The following is a 15,959-nucleotide window of genomic DNA, read 5'->3' on the forward strand; positions in this document are numbered from 1 at the left end:
ACATAATTTATCTTTATCGAAACCTATAATACTTATGGTATTTACCATAGGGTTTAGTATTAAGTCCACGGCCCAATTTATCTCTATATATAATTAGGACTACAATATATAGAGATAAATCGGGCCGATAGACAGGGTACTAAACCCGATAAATTTAAAATTTATAGCTTTGAGCTATATATTCATTATTCAGCTCAAAGCTATAAATATAAATTTGTAGCGAGCTAAATAAAGCTACAAATTTGTAAACTTTTGGTGGAGGTTACATGGGAGTTGCGTACTTTTTAGAGAGAAAAAGTAAAAATGGCGCGCAATTGTTGAGAATGAAGATCGGACGTTGGAGAATGAAGGAAGAGATGGGATATTGGATCTGAGATCTGGGAGGATAATAATATTATTTTGAGCTTTAAGTAATGGCTGGGTTTTATCTGCACCGTTAATTTTTTAAGCTAGACCGATAGAGAGTAAACGACGTCGTCTTGGGGTGTTCTCGTGTCTGAATTTTCTATCTTTTGTGACGGTGAGAGTGAGAATGGGAAATAATATATTCACTTTTGTGGTGCTGACTAAACTTTAGTATTTTTTTTATCGGGTTGTCATTTTTAAATTATTGATAGTTGTGACATTATGACTTAATAGTTATTTCAGACTATGTAATTTCCTAATTTTTTATATTATAAAAGGTATTTGTTTGATTATTTCTACAATGTTCCATCATCTACATGTGCGTAACATCGTTAACGAACGGGTTCGGTCAAACCCGTACAAATTTTGTTTTAGTATTATGTGTATTTTAACATCGAACCCGTAGAAATTTCAACATCGAACCTGTAAAAAACCCTAATCTAAGTGATAAACAATTGGTCGTTCGTCCCTGAAATTTTCCGAACCCGTAGAAAAAATTTCTAGCTACGCCATTGATCTACTCTTCAAAAACATCTTTCTTGTTATTTATACTCTCGAAAGAGAATCAGTTTGGTTATACAAAATAACCCCATTTAATCATGGCATGCTATGCTAACTTAACTGGAAGGCGTATATATTTTTATGTTGACAGATAAACTAAGAAGGCAGAATTAAGTACTAAGATAAAGGTTTCAATGACAAACCAACATATAAATTATAAACCCATCTATGATCACAAAATGGGCCAAATGACCCTGCCAAATAGCCAATGAAACATGTCTTGGGTTTGTGAATTGTGAAGGCTTCGAGATTGAGCTAAAAATTAGGGGTCGATTTTAAGCTCATATTATGATTTTGTTAAACTTAATTAGTCTACATATATCATAATTGTAAATTTGTAATATTGTATTTGAGTTAATAACTTGAAAACCCTAGTTGCAGGCTTGCAGCCATGGACTTAGGTCACCCTGACAAAACCGCGTTATTTCTTGTGTGTCGTTTACTTCTATTATGCGTGATATTTGTTTGTGTTAGTGTGTTGATTCCGTTGCATGCCCTTTTGTTCCTAGCATCAAACACTTAAAAAGAGTTGCAAGAAGATTATGCACTGATGTTTACAAACTATTAACCATGAATTTAACTCTAACTTAGTTTGATCATAAATGGCCTATCTACTTATCTAGTTTGATTTTTTTAGGTTGGTTGAAAATTTCAATTTTGGACTATAATTTATATTTTTGGACATTTAGTCCAATTTACATAAAGTTGGAATTAGAGGTGCATAAATCGGGTTTTCTAAATACCCGGGTTCGGGTATAGAACCGGGTTCGGGTATGACCGGGTATTGGTAATAATCGGGTAGGGTTCGGGTCAGGTATTGTCTCTAAAAATCATACCCTATGCATCGGGTTCGGGTCGGGTATACAACCAGGTATTCTAAAACCGGGTATTTGAATACCCTATTATCGGGTATTGAAAAAACTCTATTTACGGGTTTTTTCGGGTTTTTTTCCGGTATTTTTTTATATAGATTGGATTTTTTAAAAGTTTACACTTTTTAGGGGTATTATTCGGGTATTTTTAAGGTATTTTTCGGGTATACATCGGGTATTTGAAATACCCGGTTTCGGGTATTAGAAAACCTCGGTTCCGGGTTCGTGTATTACCGGGTACAAATCGGGTTTTCGGGTATTACCGGGTACAAATCTGGTCCGGTTCGGGTTCGGGTTTTAGTGTCAAAATGCATACCCTATCCGTACCCTACGGGTAGGGTCGGGTTCGGGTATTAAAAACCCGGGTATTAGAAAAACCGGTTCCGGGTATTTATTTCGGGTCCGGTTTCAGGTTCGGGTTTTTTTTTTCACCTCTAGTTGGAATGGTGAGGTGGGGGCCCATGATAGAGTGGTTGAAGAGGGCCGAGATCTTTGTAAAAGGACTAAAGCCCACAAGCTAAGGTGAAAATCTAAATTTAGAGCCCACTTGAAATTTAAGCTCATTGCTAATATAAGAAATAATTAAATACGTTTTAGTCTATATTGGTTTGACCCAAATAATTATTCAAGTCTAAAATTTTAAATATAAATTTTTTAGTCCATTAGTTTGGTTTTCATTCTTAAAGTCCAACTCACTAACACCGTTTAAATTATCAATTATCTTAGTTTAGTTTTCGTACCACTTAAAGTCCAACTTACTAACATCGTTTAAATTTCCAGTTAACTTACCATGAAGGCCCTCTTTAAAGTGGTTATCTAGTGAAGTTAGGGTTTCAAGATTCAACCAAATTCAGATATAGAAAAAAAAATATATTGTGTAATTGATAATTGAAGGTGGGTTTTATAATCATATATTATCAAAACCATAAATAATAATATTTTTAAATTACCAAAAGTTATAAACAGTTTTATCATAAATTAAGGTTGTAACAATTTATATGTTGGATCACCTCTACTACTTTACTAGCATAACAATCTTTTACCAAAAGGAGGACTCATTTTTATGAACGTGACACCAATTTATAAGTCATTTACCAAACTAAATGTCATTATCCAACTTGGTTTTAACCAACGGAACAAAAGTATAGGCTTTATGGAACAAATCTCTTGACTAACCGAGCTCAACACTTCAATGTGGTTAGGGTTAATGTGTGGTTGCTTAATGGAAAAGCATGAAGATGACCTCTTTCTCATGCTTTTAAAGTGACATGTAATGAACCCTAAATTCAAATATTCGTAAATTCTAAGTATTATTGATTTTGACCCTACACAATATAAGAATTTATCGCGTATGACTTTGGGCCTAATAACCTAAACCTATGACTTTTACAAATACAATAATTACAACTATCAAAGCAAATATTATTCTTATAACAAATACAAGAATTTCTTGAAAATTTTTATTTTACTGGTTGATTATACCTTTATAACCAGGGTTGTTCACAAGTTCGTGAATCGTTTGAAAAAAGTCTGATCAAAATCATTTATAAACAAGCCGAGCCGAGCTAGCTCGCTTGGTTTCTAAACAACCAAGTCGAGTTGGCTAGGTTTGTAAACGGCCGCGCTCGATCCACGGTAAGCTCACACGTTTGACTCATTTTAGTTAAACCCAATTTTTAATATTTATTTTAGTTTTTTACTTAAATTACTAAAATAGTTATTAAATAGAAGATTTAATTTAAACGAGCTAACTCGAGCTTTGTACAAGACGACCTCAAGTTCGAACCTTTGGTGCTAAGATAAGTTAGCTCGACTTGCCTCATTTCCACTCTACGTATAAGCATGCCATCGAATGTACGAATCTTTTTTATTTCGGTAAAAATATGGTTTACATTATGTAATAATGCTTCATGATGATCTGTTTAGTCACATTGCTTCACAATTTATGATGATTTATTTAGATATCTGTTTAGTCACCTTGCTTCACAATTTATGATGATGCTTTTATTAAGATATCTGTTAGTCAGTAGTCACATTGCTTCACAATTCATGATGCTTTTATTAAGATATATCTTTACTGCTTCTTGCTTTATGATAACTTCATGAACACAACACAATATATTTCTACAACTAATTATCTAGCTTCTAGTCATTAAGATTTCACTTAATAATCATATTCAGTTGATAAGGCCTTATTGATAATATTGCCATTAGTTTTCCATGCTCATCAAATTCATTTATCAGATTGTTCAATGTCTTGTTGAATATGGTGTACATTCAAAAATTCATTTTTCCTTTTTGAGTTTCATTCTAATCCTCTTAATGAACACAAAGGCAGATTGTCTCGATCGATCTATCTTGGACCGTTTGTGACATATCTTGAACTCTACTAGAAACTATGGCGACACGTGAATCATGACTCTTAGCATAAGGTCTTTTTGAAAGATAGAAAGTGAAAGAGAGAGTTAAAAGACAGAGAAAGAGAGAAAGAAAAGAGATTGAAAGGTTGTAGATAAAAAGGATATTTTGTGTATATATTTTTAAACGGCTATGCCTTATATGATGAGTATATATTATATCCATATAAAGTGCATGTGGTTAGAAATAATGAAGAATGGCCTACAATTGTCTACAAAAAAAATGCAACTTACTGGTTTGTATATAAGAAAAGATTACATTAAAAATCAAATCAAACATTTATAATAAAAAATCAAATATGAGTTTGAGTGGGAACACTATACAAGTCGCACTCTTTTCCCCTAAGTTAAGGTTTGTCACACATGGTTTTCTTAGTAACATAGAACTCATCCACGAAGTATTAGTATATTTGTAGCTAGGTCCTGAAGTACCGGTTTAAACTATCCTTAATTATGTTGTTAATATTGAATAACGAGCTTACGAACCCCTCTTTATGCTAGTTTTGCTTGGCTACTACCCCAAACCACTGTTGTTTTTCTCCTCACGTGGACTGTAACCCATCCCCCCCCCCCACACACACACAAGGGTCTGGGTCACAAAATTCTCCCTAACGGACTAGCAATTTTCTCTCAAACACCTCCTCCGCGTTGGTCACTCTAACTTCCGTCTCATCCCCCTAGCGCCTTCATATCAGGCTATTAGCAACCAGGGGGCGGATGGACCCCATTGAAGATGGCCTCATGGTTTTCCTATTGGACACGCCACTAACGTAATTTTAGTGCTTATGTGAATGTTGATTGCGTTGAATGCCAAAATGTCATTACTCATTAGCATACTGCTAGGGACCCGCCTTTTCTTAGAACCTATCTAACAACTTCAAGAGTATCATATCAACACTAGACCGAGCAACGAGGTTGAGTATTGTGCATCGACCCATGCTTATACCAAGATTGAATAGACTATACATGTGACACATAAGTTACATATATATGTTTTCTTCCCACTCATATTATGGCGTGACAATACTAAATTCAAATATTTTGTTGTGTGTTCCATTATTATACTACACGTAACACCTTATAGTTAGTTTACAATTTACTCTTTACATTCTTCCACCTTGAATTATCTTGTTAGTTTGTTCTAATAGCCTAACTTTTAAACAAAATAGTTACACTAAGTTGAAAAGATGTCTATCAAATTGTTCAATAGTTTACCCATATTTACAACATAAAAACTACACGCTAACAAAAGGTAAATAACAAGTTTCCTAAATCATTTCATATACCACCAAATCCATCACAATTTGTTGTTTTCAATACACAACTTAAACCTTTCAAATAATTTTGGACTGCGAATTTCTTTTGAATTATTATCAGTTTATGAGACTTAAACTCAATACCTTCATAAACCCTTCAAACTAAATAAATACAACTATTTGCTCAAAAATTAAGATTAGTCTTTATTATTGAAAAGGAAAAATTATTCTGAGTTAAATTAATACAAGTAATTATTCTTTATAATTTATAAATTATATAAGTTACAACTATGAAATTTCATTACTAGTACCTCAGCTTTCAAACATTGACACTTTACCTCCTCTTATTCTTGCTTCCTATCAACAATGCCAAGTAGAACAAGATCCTAAACAAGAACCCCCAAGCAACCGTTACCCACAAGCAGTTCCATTTGTTTAACTGCGTGATCCCTTGTTGTTTTAGCACGTCAGCGCCCGTTGATAAACAAGTGGCGCTCGTGATGTTGACTCCAAGTGAAGTACTGATGCTTTTTAGCAACACTACTTTCATGGAGTCATCAATGACCCTGAAGGGTGTGTTGTCAAACAGTTGAGTCCCTCGAACATAACATTTGTTTGGGTTTCCAAACTCGTTATGTAAAACGGCTTCGTACGGGTACTTCACAAGCGACATGTAATGGAACCAGATCCAGTACATTGGGATCCGGTCCCGGTTAATGAAGAATCCACTAAAGAGAAGAAAGTAAGCAAGGAGTGCTACAGCAATAATGTACCCTACTATGACTTGCGGGACCACGGCCGAGAAGAACGTGACAAATGACATCGCGGCCCAAAACGAGGCGAGGATTATGTAATAATAATACAAGAAACCCGAAAACCCTCCGTCAAGTCCTACCGCCCAAAATGCAGTATCCGCGAAGGCGAATGCAAGGAATATGATTGGCGGGACCCCAACTATTGAATTTGAAATAACATATGATGACTGTCTATACGCGTTATACGCTGTTTCCCTTGTAAATATGTAACGTTCCTGAAGGAACACGGGTAACGCATCCGTACATGTATAGAACGTTGTCGACATCGCGAACGCGAAAAACCCTAACCGCTCTTGCACGCCTTTTGGCGAGCTATCCAGGTTCCAAAATATCGTTGCGAGGATGAACCCGGTAACCATGACCGCGCATAACCGAGTCGCAAACAGCTCGGGCATTCGTCGAGAGTTTGTGAAAGATCGTTTCGACAAAACCGCCATTTCCCGCCACCAAGAGTTAGCAAAAGTAGGTACTAACGAGTTAGGATTTGATGCACCCGCTGCGGTACCGGCACCCGAGACTAATTTACGCGGGAAATACTTGCGCTTATCGCTTCTTTTAGCGATAAGCCGCGAGTTACTGCTTCGGTACCGGTAATGGTATTACGCCCAAATTGTTTACGGATTATCCATGACTTGTTGAACTCGACTAAGCTTTTGGTTCCGCCCGGTGATCCTTCTAGTTCCCGAATTATATCGAGCGCGTATTCGGTTCGGTTTTCGTTATCAGGAATCGGATGTCCGAAGTCCGAAAAGTATGACTGAAGATTCGCGGGCGGTCAGCTGTAAACCGTCTGTCCGCGGGACAGAAACAGTAACCGGTCAAGCAAGCCGAGAATTCGGTAACTCGGCTTGTGTATCGACATGATGACGATGCTTCCGCTTTGCGCGATTCGTTGTAAAACGTTAACGACCATGTACGCGCTGGTGGAGTCGAGTCCCGACGTCGGTTCGTCGAGAAGTAAAATAATCGGGTCGTGAATTATATCGATCCCAATCGACACCCGACGTCGTTCCCCACCAGAAACGCCGCGATGATCTTCATCTCCAATAACAGTCTTCGCGGCGTTTCTGAGCCCTAATTGGTCAATTAGGGCTTTGACTCTAAGTTTCTTTTTACTTTTGGAAAGTGTTCGCGGCAGACGAAACTCTGCCGCGAACATTAACGTTTCCTCGACCATTAACATCGGGAACAACAAATCGTCTTGCCTCACGTAAGCCGAAATCACCTTCAACAACCTCGATTCCAACGCCTCGCCGTTCATCGTCACCGTCCCTTTTAAACTTTCTTTAGAAATTCGGTTCGCTAAAGCGTCGATTAACGTCGATTTACCCGACCCACTTGCTCCAAGGACCGCCATTATCTCCCCGTCCCTCGCTTGACCCGAAATATCATTCAACAATACCTTATATGTCGCGGGAGCACCCCCGAACAACGCCATCTTGCTTCGAACCTTGACGCTATATGTCAAGTTATTAAACGATAAAACAAACGGCAATGGACTCGTTTCGGTCATTTCGAATACACGATGTGCGGGTGTTTGATCATCGTTACCGTTGTTACTAATATCTCCAACAAGCTTCAAAAGCTCACCGAGAGTTGGGGAAGCCACGGGATTTGACGAGGCGGCTTCCCGACGGGCGTAAAAGGGCGAAGTTTCGGGCATGAGCCTTGACATTGGTGAGCCGGCAAGGAAAGTAAGAGGTAGTAGTAGTAGAGAAGATGAGAATTGTAAGGAAGTTGAAGATGTATATATGCATGTGTATGGCGTGTATTGTGTTTATGCATGTAACCTCTATATCCTACAACTCTTCCCACATCACCTTTTTATGCATTATGTTTTCGTCTCAAAACATGATACAATTTATACCTAAAACAAATTTCAATTATTTAGTTTAAGCAAAGAGCCAATTAGCTGGTAGTGGAGTCGTAAGGAAAAGACTTGGTTTTTATGTGACCCCAGGTTTGATCAATTCCTGTTTCAGATTCACTAGGGTGATGACTAGGCGATTAGATGACGTTGACTAGTTGGATCCTTGAACGGATTTTGTCTCCCCACATTGTCGTGCCTTCGGTTCACGGGCATTGGCCATAGGTGAGGGTTTTCCCCGGATCAGAAGACGAGTGCATATTGATACGAAAATGTTGCGTTGGTAATTTAAAAAATCGAGGAACCGAAAAACAAGACCTAAATTTAACATTGAATTGGAACTTTATTTGAAGATCGAGTCGTGGATAATATTTTGAATTATACTAAAATATATTATTAAAGAAACATTTATTAAAAGGTGGTATTCACATCGATACATAAAGTAAACAGACAATAAACTGCTGCTAGCTAGTTTTTTTGGATGGCTCAGTGTCATCAGGAAATTACTTCAATTTGATCAATATCTAAAATGAGTGTGTTTTCGTTGATACTGAACCGCCACCTTAGCCAACCCGATCATCTTATTTTCTACACTTGGTGTGCACGAGAAGAATTATAAATTGTTTCAATTTATTTGTCGGAGAAATGCATGGGGGATGACGAGTGAGATACGTGTGTGATTATGGTGGTTGTAAACTATATCACGAGAGTTTGATGTGTACTTTGACTAAATTAAATACACACATATATGCGCGCTCATACATACATTGGTGGACGGACAATATAATCGTAGGGGTCGGAGGACCTATGTGAATTTTTTTTAGAGCTATGAATTTGTTAAAATCCCGACCATCCACTGTGAATCTTTTAACACCAATCCTTTTCTAACCCCTGTAAAACTTTTTTCTAGGTCCGTCACCGCCGACATGGTCATTGACCGGTGATATTTGTAACTATGACTTTCTTAGTTACAGGTAATTTCATTCTAACGAAAAGTTTTAGTTAGTCTGAACCTTGTCAGGGACAAACATGTTTGAAATTAGGCCCGGGATCACGTATTTCTGAATACTTTCTGTTTATTAAAATTCTTGACCTACCAATTACATAACTATAACCATCTATTTGAATTAATATGTATAGTTACAGTCTAATATTAAATTTTAATACATAAAAATGGGTAAAATGATGATCTGATTTGCAAAGTGTTTCAACGTGAAGTGAATGATATATAACATAAATTTCAGTTGATCAAACTGACCAAGTTCCTTCGGTTTCAAATTTCAATTGCTTATCTCACATTAATTTATATTGAATTAACATTAACCATTAATTTGTATAAGTTTATAACACAATAATATGCATTAACTATTATAAAAGAAGTATATTTGAGTTCATTTAATAAATTTAATAAAAGTGGGCATAAAATTCAATATCTTTAATGGCCTTTGTTAACTCCCTTTTTAATATTTTTAATTTATTTAATTGGATTTAAATCACTTTAAAAGTTAAAAAAATAAGAAACTTATTTGGATTATTTTTATTAGGGTTTCTAAAATTCGGTATGCTACATCTGTATATACTGTGCATATTTCCTTAAGTCTATTGAGTTTGAACACCAATTATATTATACTGTTACTTGTTACTGTTGAACCATCACCACCTTCCATGTTTGGTTGTGTTCAAGACCACCTTCTATGTTTGCTTACACAACCGATGATGTGCCTCCAATTATACATATTTTTACCACAAAATATTCCTCACATTTGACCATCTTCTCTGGATCAAGACCCGAAGCACGATTTGAAGATTGCTAATGGTGCGCGTGCAAACAAATTTCAGAAATTTGGCTCTACATTGTTGCAAAGGCGTTGTATTATACCAATTTTAAACAGATTAACTACTTAACTTTGTTTAACATGTCTAAATAACAGCCCTTAGAAGCCCCCTTATTATATTTTATAACTAGGTAATGATATATGTGAACAATTTTTAAAAATATGGCTTTTAGTGTTGCAAAGGCAATGACGTTGTAAGATGGGTGACTGGTGGTGTATGACAGTGGTCTGACGGAAGGGGTGATGGTGGTGGTGGTGGTGGCGGCGGTGGTCATGACAACGATTAGGCGTTGTTGACAAACATAGCCATGGGAAATGAGTAGTGCTATATCCCATTTGGACCCATTTTTAACTACCAAGTTTCACAACACTGATCCGTATTGGCCCGTTTTATACTTCATATAGACCCAGCCGACTTGTGTTCACTACTAACGAATTGTATACCTAAGTACCTAACTATGCTTTCCAAATTTGCAAACAAAATGCACTTACAATGTCGGCTTATCACATCATATCGACACAATAAACTACTTTATCAGAACATAGTTTCAATGAAACAGTTAAATATTTTCAGATGATCGACACAAACTGTACATTTGGACATTCAAACAATGTTTTCCAATGAAGGGAAGTTTTATGGCTGATTTAGGTACAAACAACAATTACAAAGCCAGATAAGACAGATAAACAGAAGGCGATAGCATATATATATAATTTAAGAAATAAAGATCATAACATACCTATACTCCGATGAGTAGGTATATTATGAGATAAATGCTTTGGTCACTTCGGTATAGCTGTAAACCTCGCCTGTTCTTGGACAAGTGATTTTTCCATTATTGTTACTCGCCATTTCTTCAAGAGCCTGCATATCCAAATATAAATAAGTATTTTTTTAATACTTATTATTATTATTATTATTATTATTATTATTATTTTGTGTGCTTTTGCCAATTTTCACAAACGGGTCGATTTCGGTTATGTTAATCCCAAACGGATCAAACAGGTTATAAACTCGTCTAACAACGCATACAACTAGCCCTGTAAATAAACTAACGTTCAATGAACCGTCCGGCGAGAAAGTTGCTTATGCTCGTTTATTTAATAGATGAACGAACAAGAACACTTTTGGCTCATTTAGTTAAATAAACAAACATGAACACATGTCGTGTTCATTCATTTATGCTTGTGAACGTTTGTTCACTTATGTTCGTTAGTTTACGGTTGTTCGTTTATACATTCATTTAGTTTTTTAGACCCATTACAGTTTAGACTAGTTTTATTCATTTTTTGGCCAACAAACTGATGTTCAAGTTTGCTTTAATTGGTCTTCGGTCAGTTATGTGACTTATGTCTATTCATCTATGTTCAATTATGTCCGTTTGTTTACACTATTAACAAACATACATAAACAAACATGAACATGGACATTTTCTTAACGAACAAAAAAAACCCAGGTTCATTTTGTTGTCGTGTTCAACCGTTTGTTCGGTTAAAATTAAATGAACGAGCACGGACAGCCCCATTCGTGTTTGCTCGGTTTGTTTACAAGCCTACATACAACCTCCTAAATTGCTTTTTCAAACATTTAGATTATTACCGTAATAATATAGTTATGTAATCATATGATCATATCTAACCTTAGTGCTGTAAACATAGCCATTAGGCAAAACAAGTGGTGGGTTCTCAGTATCCATCAATTCTTTTGTTATGTAACAGACAAGCTTGGAATGGTGTTGTTTTGAAAACGGTAACGGTGTTGCAAGCTTCCGGAAGCTTTCTTGAGACAAAGGATCTTCTTTTGTGCAATCATCCTCATAACATAATCTAAAGTAGTCAAGGCAGAAACAAAAGATACCAAGTAGTCTAGTACAAACATAGGATTGTTAATTGTTTTTAATATGATACCTTATGTAAGTAACAAATTATTTCTATTTGAAACAATGTAAAAATAAAAATAAAAAAGTAACATTAGTAGGATACGGGGTTTTCAGAGCAGATAAGCCTGCTTGAAGAAAGATATTCAACAAAGGTTCCAGCGTCATGCCGTACAACCTACAAAATTCTTGTTTGAACTGATCCATTAAGTAATCCCATTGCTTTGGTTCAAATAACACCTGCCATGAAAAAACTAAAATTATTAAGAGTAAGCCATAGGTTAACCAATGAACTTATATGTGTATCCAAATACAAAGAAGATATAGCCTAAGAAGCAATGTGGTGTTTTTCAGTATCAAGGACATCTCTATGCATTTTTTTTGTTTTTTCAGTATCGTGTTGTTTTCAATTCAAACTGTTTTAATTTACCATTATAGCAAAAACTGTGTGGGTTTGCCCTTTATTGTTGTGTTGTTTTACCATTAAAACCATGTTGGTGCGATTATAATGGTAAAACAATACAATGCTCATGATGATGATAAAATAGTACAGCTCTACACTAAAGCAGCACACAATTCAAAGTGTATGATGAAAAAATGTCTTTTTTAAATAAGCAATACAATATTCAAACTAAAGATAAATAAGCTTGACTTTTTAGTGTAATTTATCTGAAAAAATAATCTTGAATGAAAAATTTTATTTATGTTTAAAAAAAAGTAGGATAATTTGAAAAAAGTCAATAAATGTGGTTTTTCCAAAAAAATCTCCTCTATCCCCTTTTCTTCCTACACCTAGATCTCAAACATTGATTTCTTAAATCAATGGGCTACAATCCTTCTTAGGCTATCTCCACTGTGTAGTTGAACCCCTCTATCTACACACACACACACAAACAAACACAGCGGCATTCAAAAAAAGATGCTGCTTCCGAATTTCGATCATGTCAATAGTCTAACAATAAAGAAATATCATCTTAGCCTTTATTTACTTTAATATTGATATATCTGAGGTGTGGTACATACAAGTATTAATATTGATATAAGTTAAGATTTTGTAACTTATTCTGAATTTGTGATCTCATTACTCATTTATTCCACAAAATGCTTATGCTAATCTGACAATGCATATATTTATAAAACCACTAACCTTGTATAGCTCCAATCCGGTATTACTTGTGTAAGCCAGTGTGACAAAAACTTTCTGGAACTCTTTCATATATGTAGCTGCCCATGGTGACAGGTACTTTCGAGCATAAATAATCGCCTGCATATTATTTTCACTGCGTACCAATTCAATGAACTCCTGAAGTCTTAACTGAAACTCAAATTTGCTCTGCCGTCAAAAAAATCAATATTAGAAAATTTGATGCAAAATTATGAAACTTTTTATATCAATAGCAAATACAATATATAGTCATATAAAAAAATATACCTTAAATTTCTTTAACCTAGATTTGTTATCAGCACACCAGGCTAAAGCAGGGGCTACCTCCTTATTACGCAGGGCATCAATAACTTTTTTAGCTTCATAAAAGATCTCAATATCAACAAGATCCTGTCAACACCAAGCAAGAACATTAATCCTCAGAATCAACTAAAAACGATGCAAAAAAAGTCTCAAGCTTTAAATAACATAAGATCTTCTTCAAAATCTAACCTTTTATTGATCCAAACAAGCACAATACCAACAACACCATTGCTAAAAGAAACAAAAAATCACAATACCTGTATGTTACTAGTTTCAGCAAGCTTTGTGGCAGTATCATAGTATGACATTCGCAGCATATAGTCCACCAGAATTCGGTTCAACCGAGTATTATTCCACTCAGACATATTCTCACTATCTGCAGATTCCAAATGATCAAGCCTGGCCCTACACCTTTGTGCTTGAAGACGCTCAGCCTTACTCCCATCTTCCAACTAATTTTTGCAAAATTAAAACACACTAATTAACAAATTTTATCCAATCACTCAATCGACCGATCAAAACAATAACAATCAAGTACTGCATTTCCATAACCGAAGCCCTAACAAACCAATTGCAATTTAGGTTTACAAAGATAACGAATTGAAAACTGATAAAAAAAAAAACTCAATAGTGTTCCAATCAATAAAACACAATAACAATCAAGTATTGCATTTAGATAATCGGAACCCTAGTGAACTAATTTGCAAACTAAAACACACTGATTAACAAATGTTTTCGAATCAATCGATACAATAACAATCAAGTACTGTGTTTCGATAACTAAAACCATAGCAAACCAATCGCAATTTAGACTTACAAAGATACCGAATTGAAAACCGATAAAAAAGTAGTAGTGCTCCAGATTTCCAACCAATCAAAGCACAATAACAATCAAGTACTGCATTTATATAATCGAAACCTTAGCAAACTAACTTCAAGTCTTCAACTAATTTCAATTTACGTTTACGAAAACGAACGATCTAGAACCGATTACCTTCCAACTGATTGTTGCAAACTGAAACATACTGATTAACAAATGCTTTCCAATCAATCAATTAATCGGTCAATAAATACAATAACAATCAAGTACTGCATTCGCATAACCGAAACCCTAGCAAACTAATTCCAATTTATGTTCACAATTCGTAGCATTACAATCAATCAATCAATCAACCAATACAATAACAAATTAACAATCAAGTACTGCATTTAAATAACCGAAACCCTAGCAAACTAAAAACGAATTAAAACACACTGATTAACAAATGCTTTCCGATCGATCAATCAACACAATAACAATAAAGCACTGCATTTAGATAACTGAAACCGAAACCCTAGCAAACTAATTGCAATTAACAACTAATTACCTTCCGTTTGAGTCCTTGTAATCTAGAGACGAGTGAATTGAGATGCTGAATAGCGTCATCTCGCGAGATACCGGCTGAATCCGGTATGCCGGAGATAACAGCAGACACCTCTTTCTCGACAACGCGGTGGTTGGCACGGATCGTCTTCTTATAGTGTTCGAATGGGACTCGTAATAACTGGTGTTCTAATTTTAACGACTCCGTTAGTTTGGAGGACGGGGTGGTGGTGGTTGTGTTGAGTGATGTAACGGAGGCCGTTGTGGCGGTGGAGTTGCCGTTAGAAATGGGTTCCATTTGATGAATCTGGAATGAATAAGAGGAAGAAGGCTAGTGTGTAGAATGAGGATGGTGTGGGAATAGGGGAAGATGTGTATAATTGTATGCTATACGACGTCGTTGCGAGGTGATTGCTTTGACTAATTCTTACGGGACGGTAATGGGTCGGGTTTTGGATGAGTTTAGGTTATTTTTATTTAAACCTGAAAGTCATTATAAAGCCAAATAATTTCAAATTTGTGGTTTTCGTTCGTATGGTTTGTCCAAATATACGATTTTAGTCAAATAGTTTCAAATTTGTGATTTTAGTTCATGTGGTTTAATTTCAGTTGCAATTAAACCCGATTCCACTAACCCTTTTAAGTATGTTCGTTAAACCCATCCATGTGCTCCTCACATGAGGGACAATTTTGTCATTTTTCTCACTCGCAAGCCCCTCACGTGAGGGCTGGGGTATATTTGGTGAGAAAAATGACAAAGCTGCCTCTCATGTGAAGAGCATGCTGATGGGTTTAACGGTCATACTTAACGGGGTCAGTGAAATCAGGTTTAATTACAAGTAAAATAAAACCACATGGACGAAAATTGCAAATTTAAAACTGTTGTACTAAAATCGCATATTTAGACAACCCATGGAGACGAAAACCACACTTTACTCTAAAGCCTCACTCAAACTTGTTGGGTATTTATCAGGTAATTAATCGTCGGAGATAACCATGGGTTTGGGATAAACTAACCTAAAACTTGTTTGAGTATCTATATGCCATTTACTAGGGATAACATGGGGTTTTATTAAAAAAAACCCTTTAATATGCCCTGTATAGAGCTATACAGGGCATATTGAGGGGTTTTTTAGTAAAACCCCACCAACTTTTGTCTTATTATGTTTTTTATTATTTTTTTTATGTTTTTTCATTTTTCTTTTTATGTTTTAAGTTTTAGT

The 15,959-nt window shown here is 35.6% G+C and overlaps 1 protein-coding gene and 1 pseudogene across 1 annotated transcript; both read right to left on the reverse strand.

Annotated features, from left to right (window-relative positions):
* Positions 1-5,733: 5,733 nt before the first annotated feature.
* Positions 5,734-8,254, reverse strand: LOC143566925 (ABC transporter G family member 16 pseudogene; annotated as a pseudogene).
* A 2,349-nt stretch (positions 8,255-10,603) lies between these two features.
* Positions 10,604-15,146, reverse strand: LOC143566927 (protein MAEA homolog). The gene is made up of 7 exons (XM_077053478.1): positions 14,741-15,146; positions 13,631-13,825; positions 13,338-13,460; positions 13,053-13,238; positions 12,012-12,145; positions 11,669-11,855; positions 10,604-10,893 (listed from the first exon to the last, which is right to left on the reverse strand). Exons 1-7 carry the CDS (start codon positions 15,032-15,034, stop codon positions 10,792-10,794), a joined length of 1,221 nt encoding a protein of 406 aa, XP_076909593.1. The 5' UTR covers positions 15,035-15,146; the 3' UTR covers positions 10,604-10,791.
* Positions 15,147-15,959: the final 813 nt, after the last annotated feature.

This window comes from Bidens hawaiensis, unplaced genomic scaffold, assembly GCF_021521415.1.
Source record: "Bidens hawaiensis isolate Kalapana, Puna unplaced genomic scaffold, B.hawaiensis_p1.1 tig00023079_1, whole genome shotgun sequence".
Lineage (NCBI taxonomy): Eukaryota > Viridiplantae > Streptophyta > Magnoliopsida > Asterales > Asteraceae > Bidens > Bidens hawaiensis.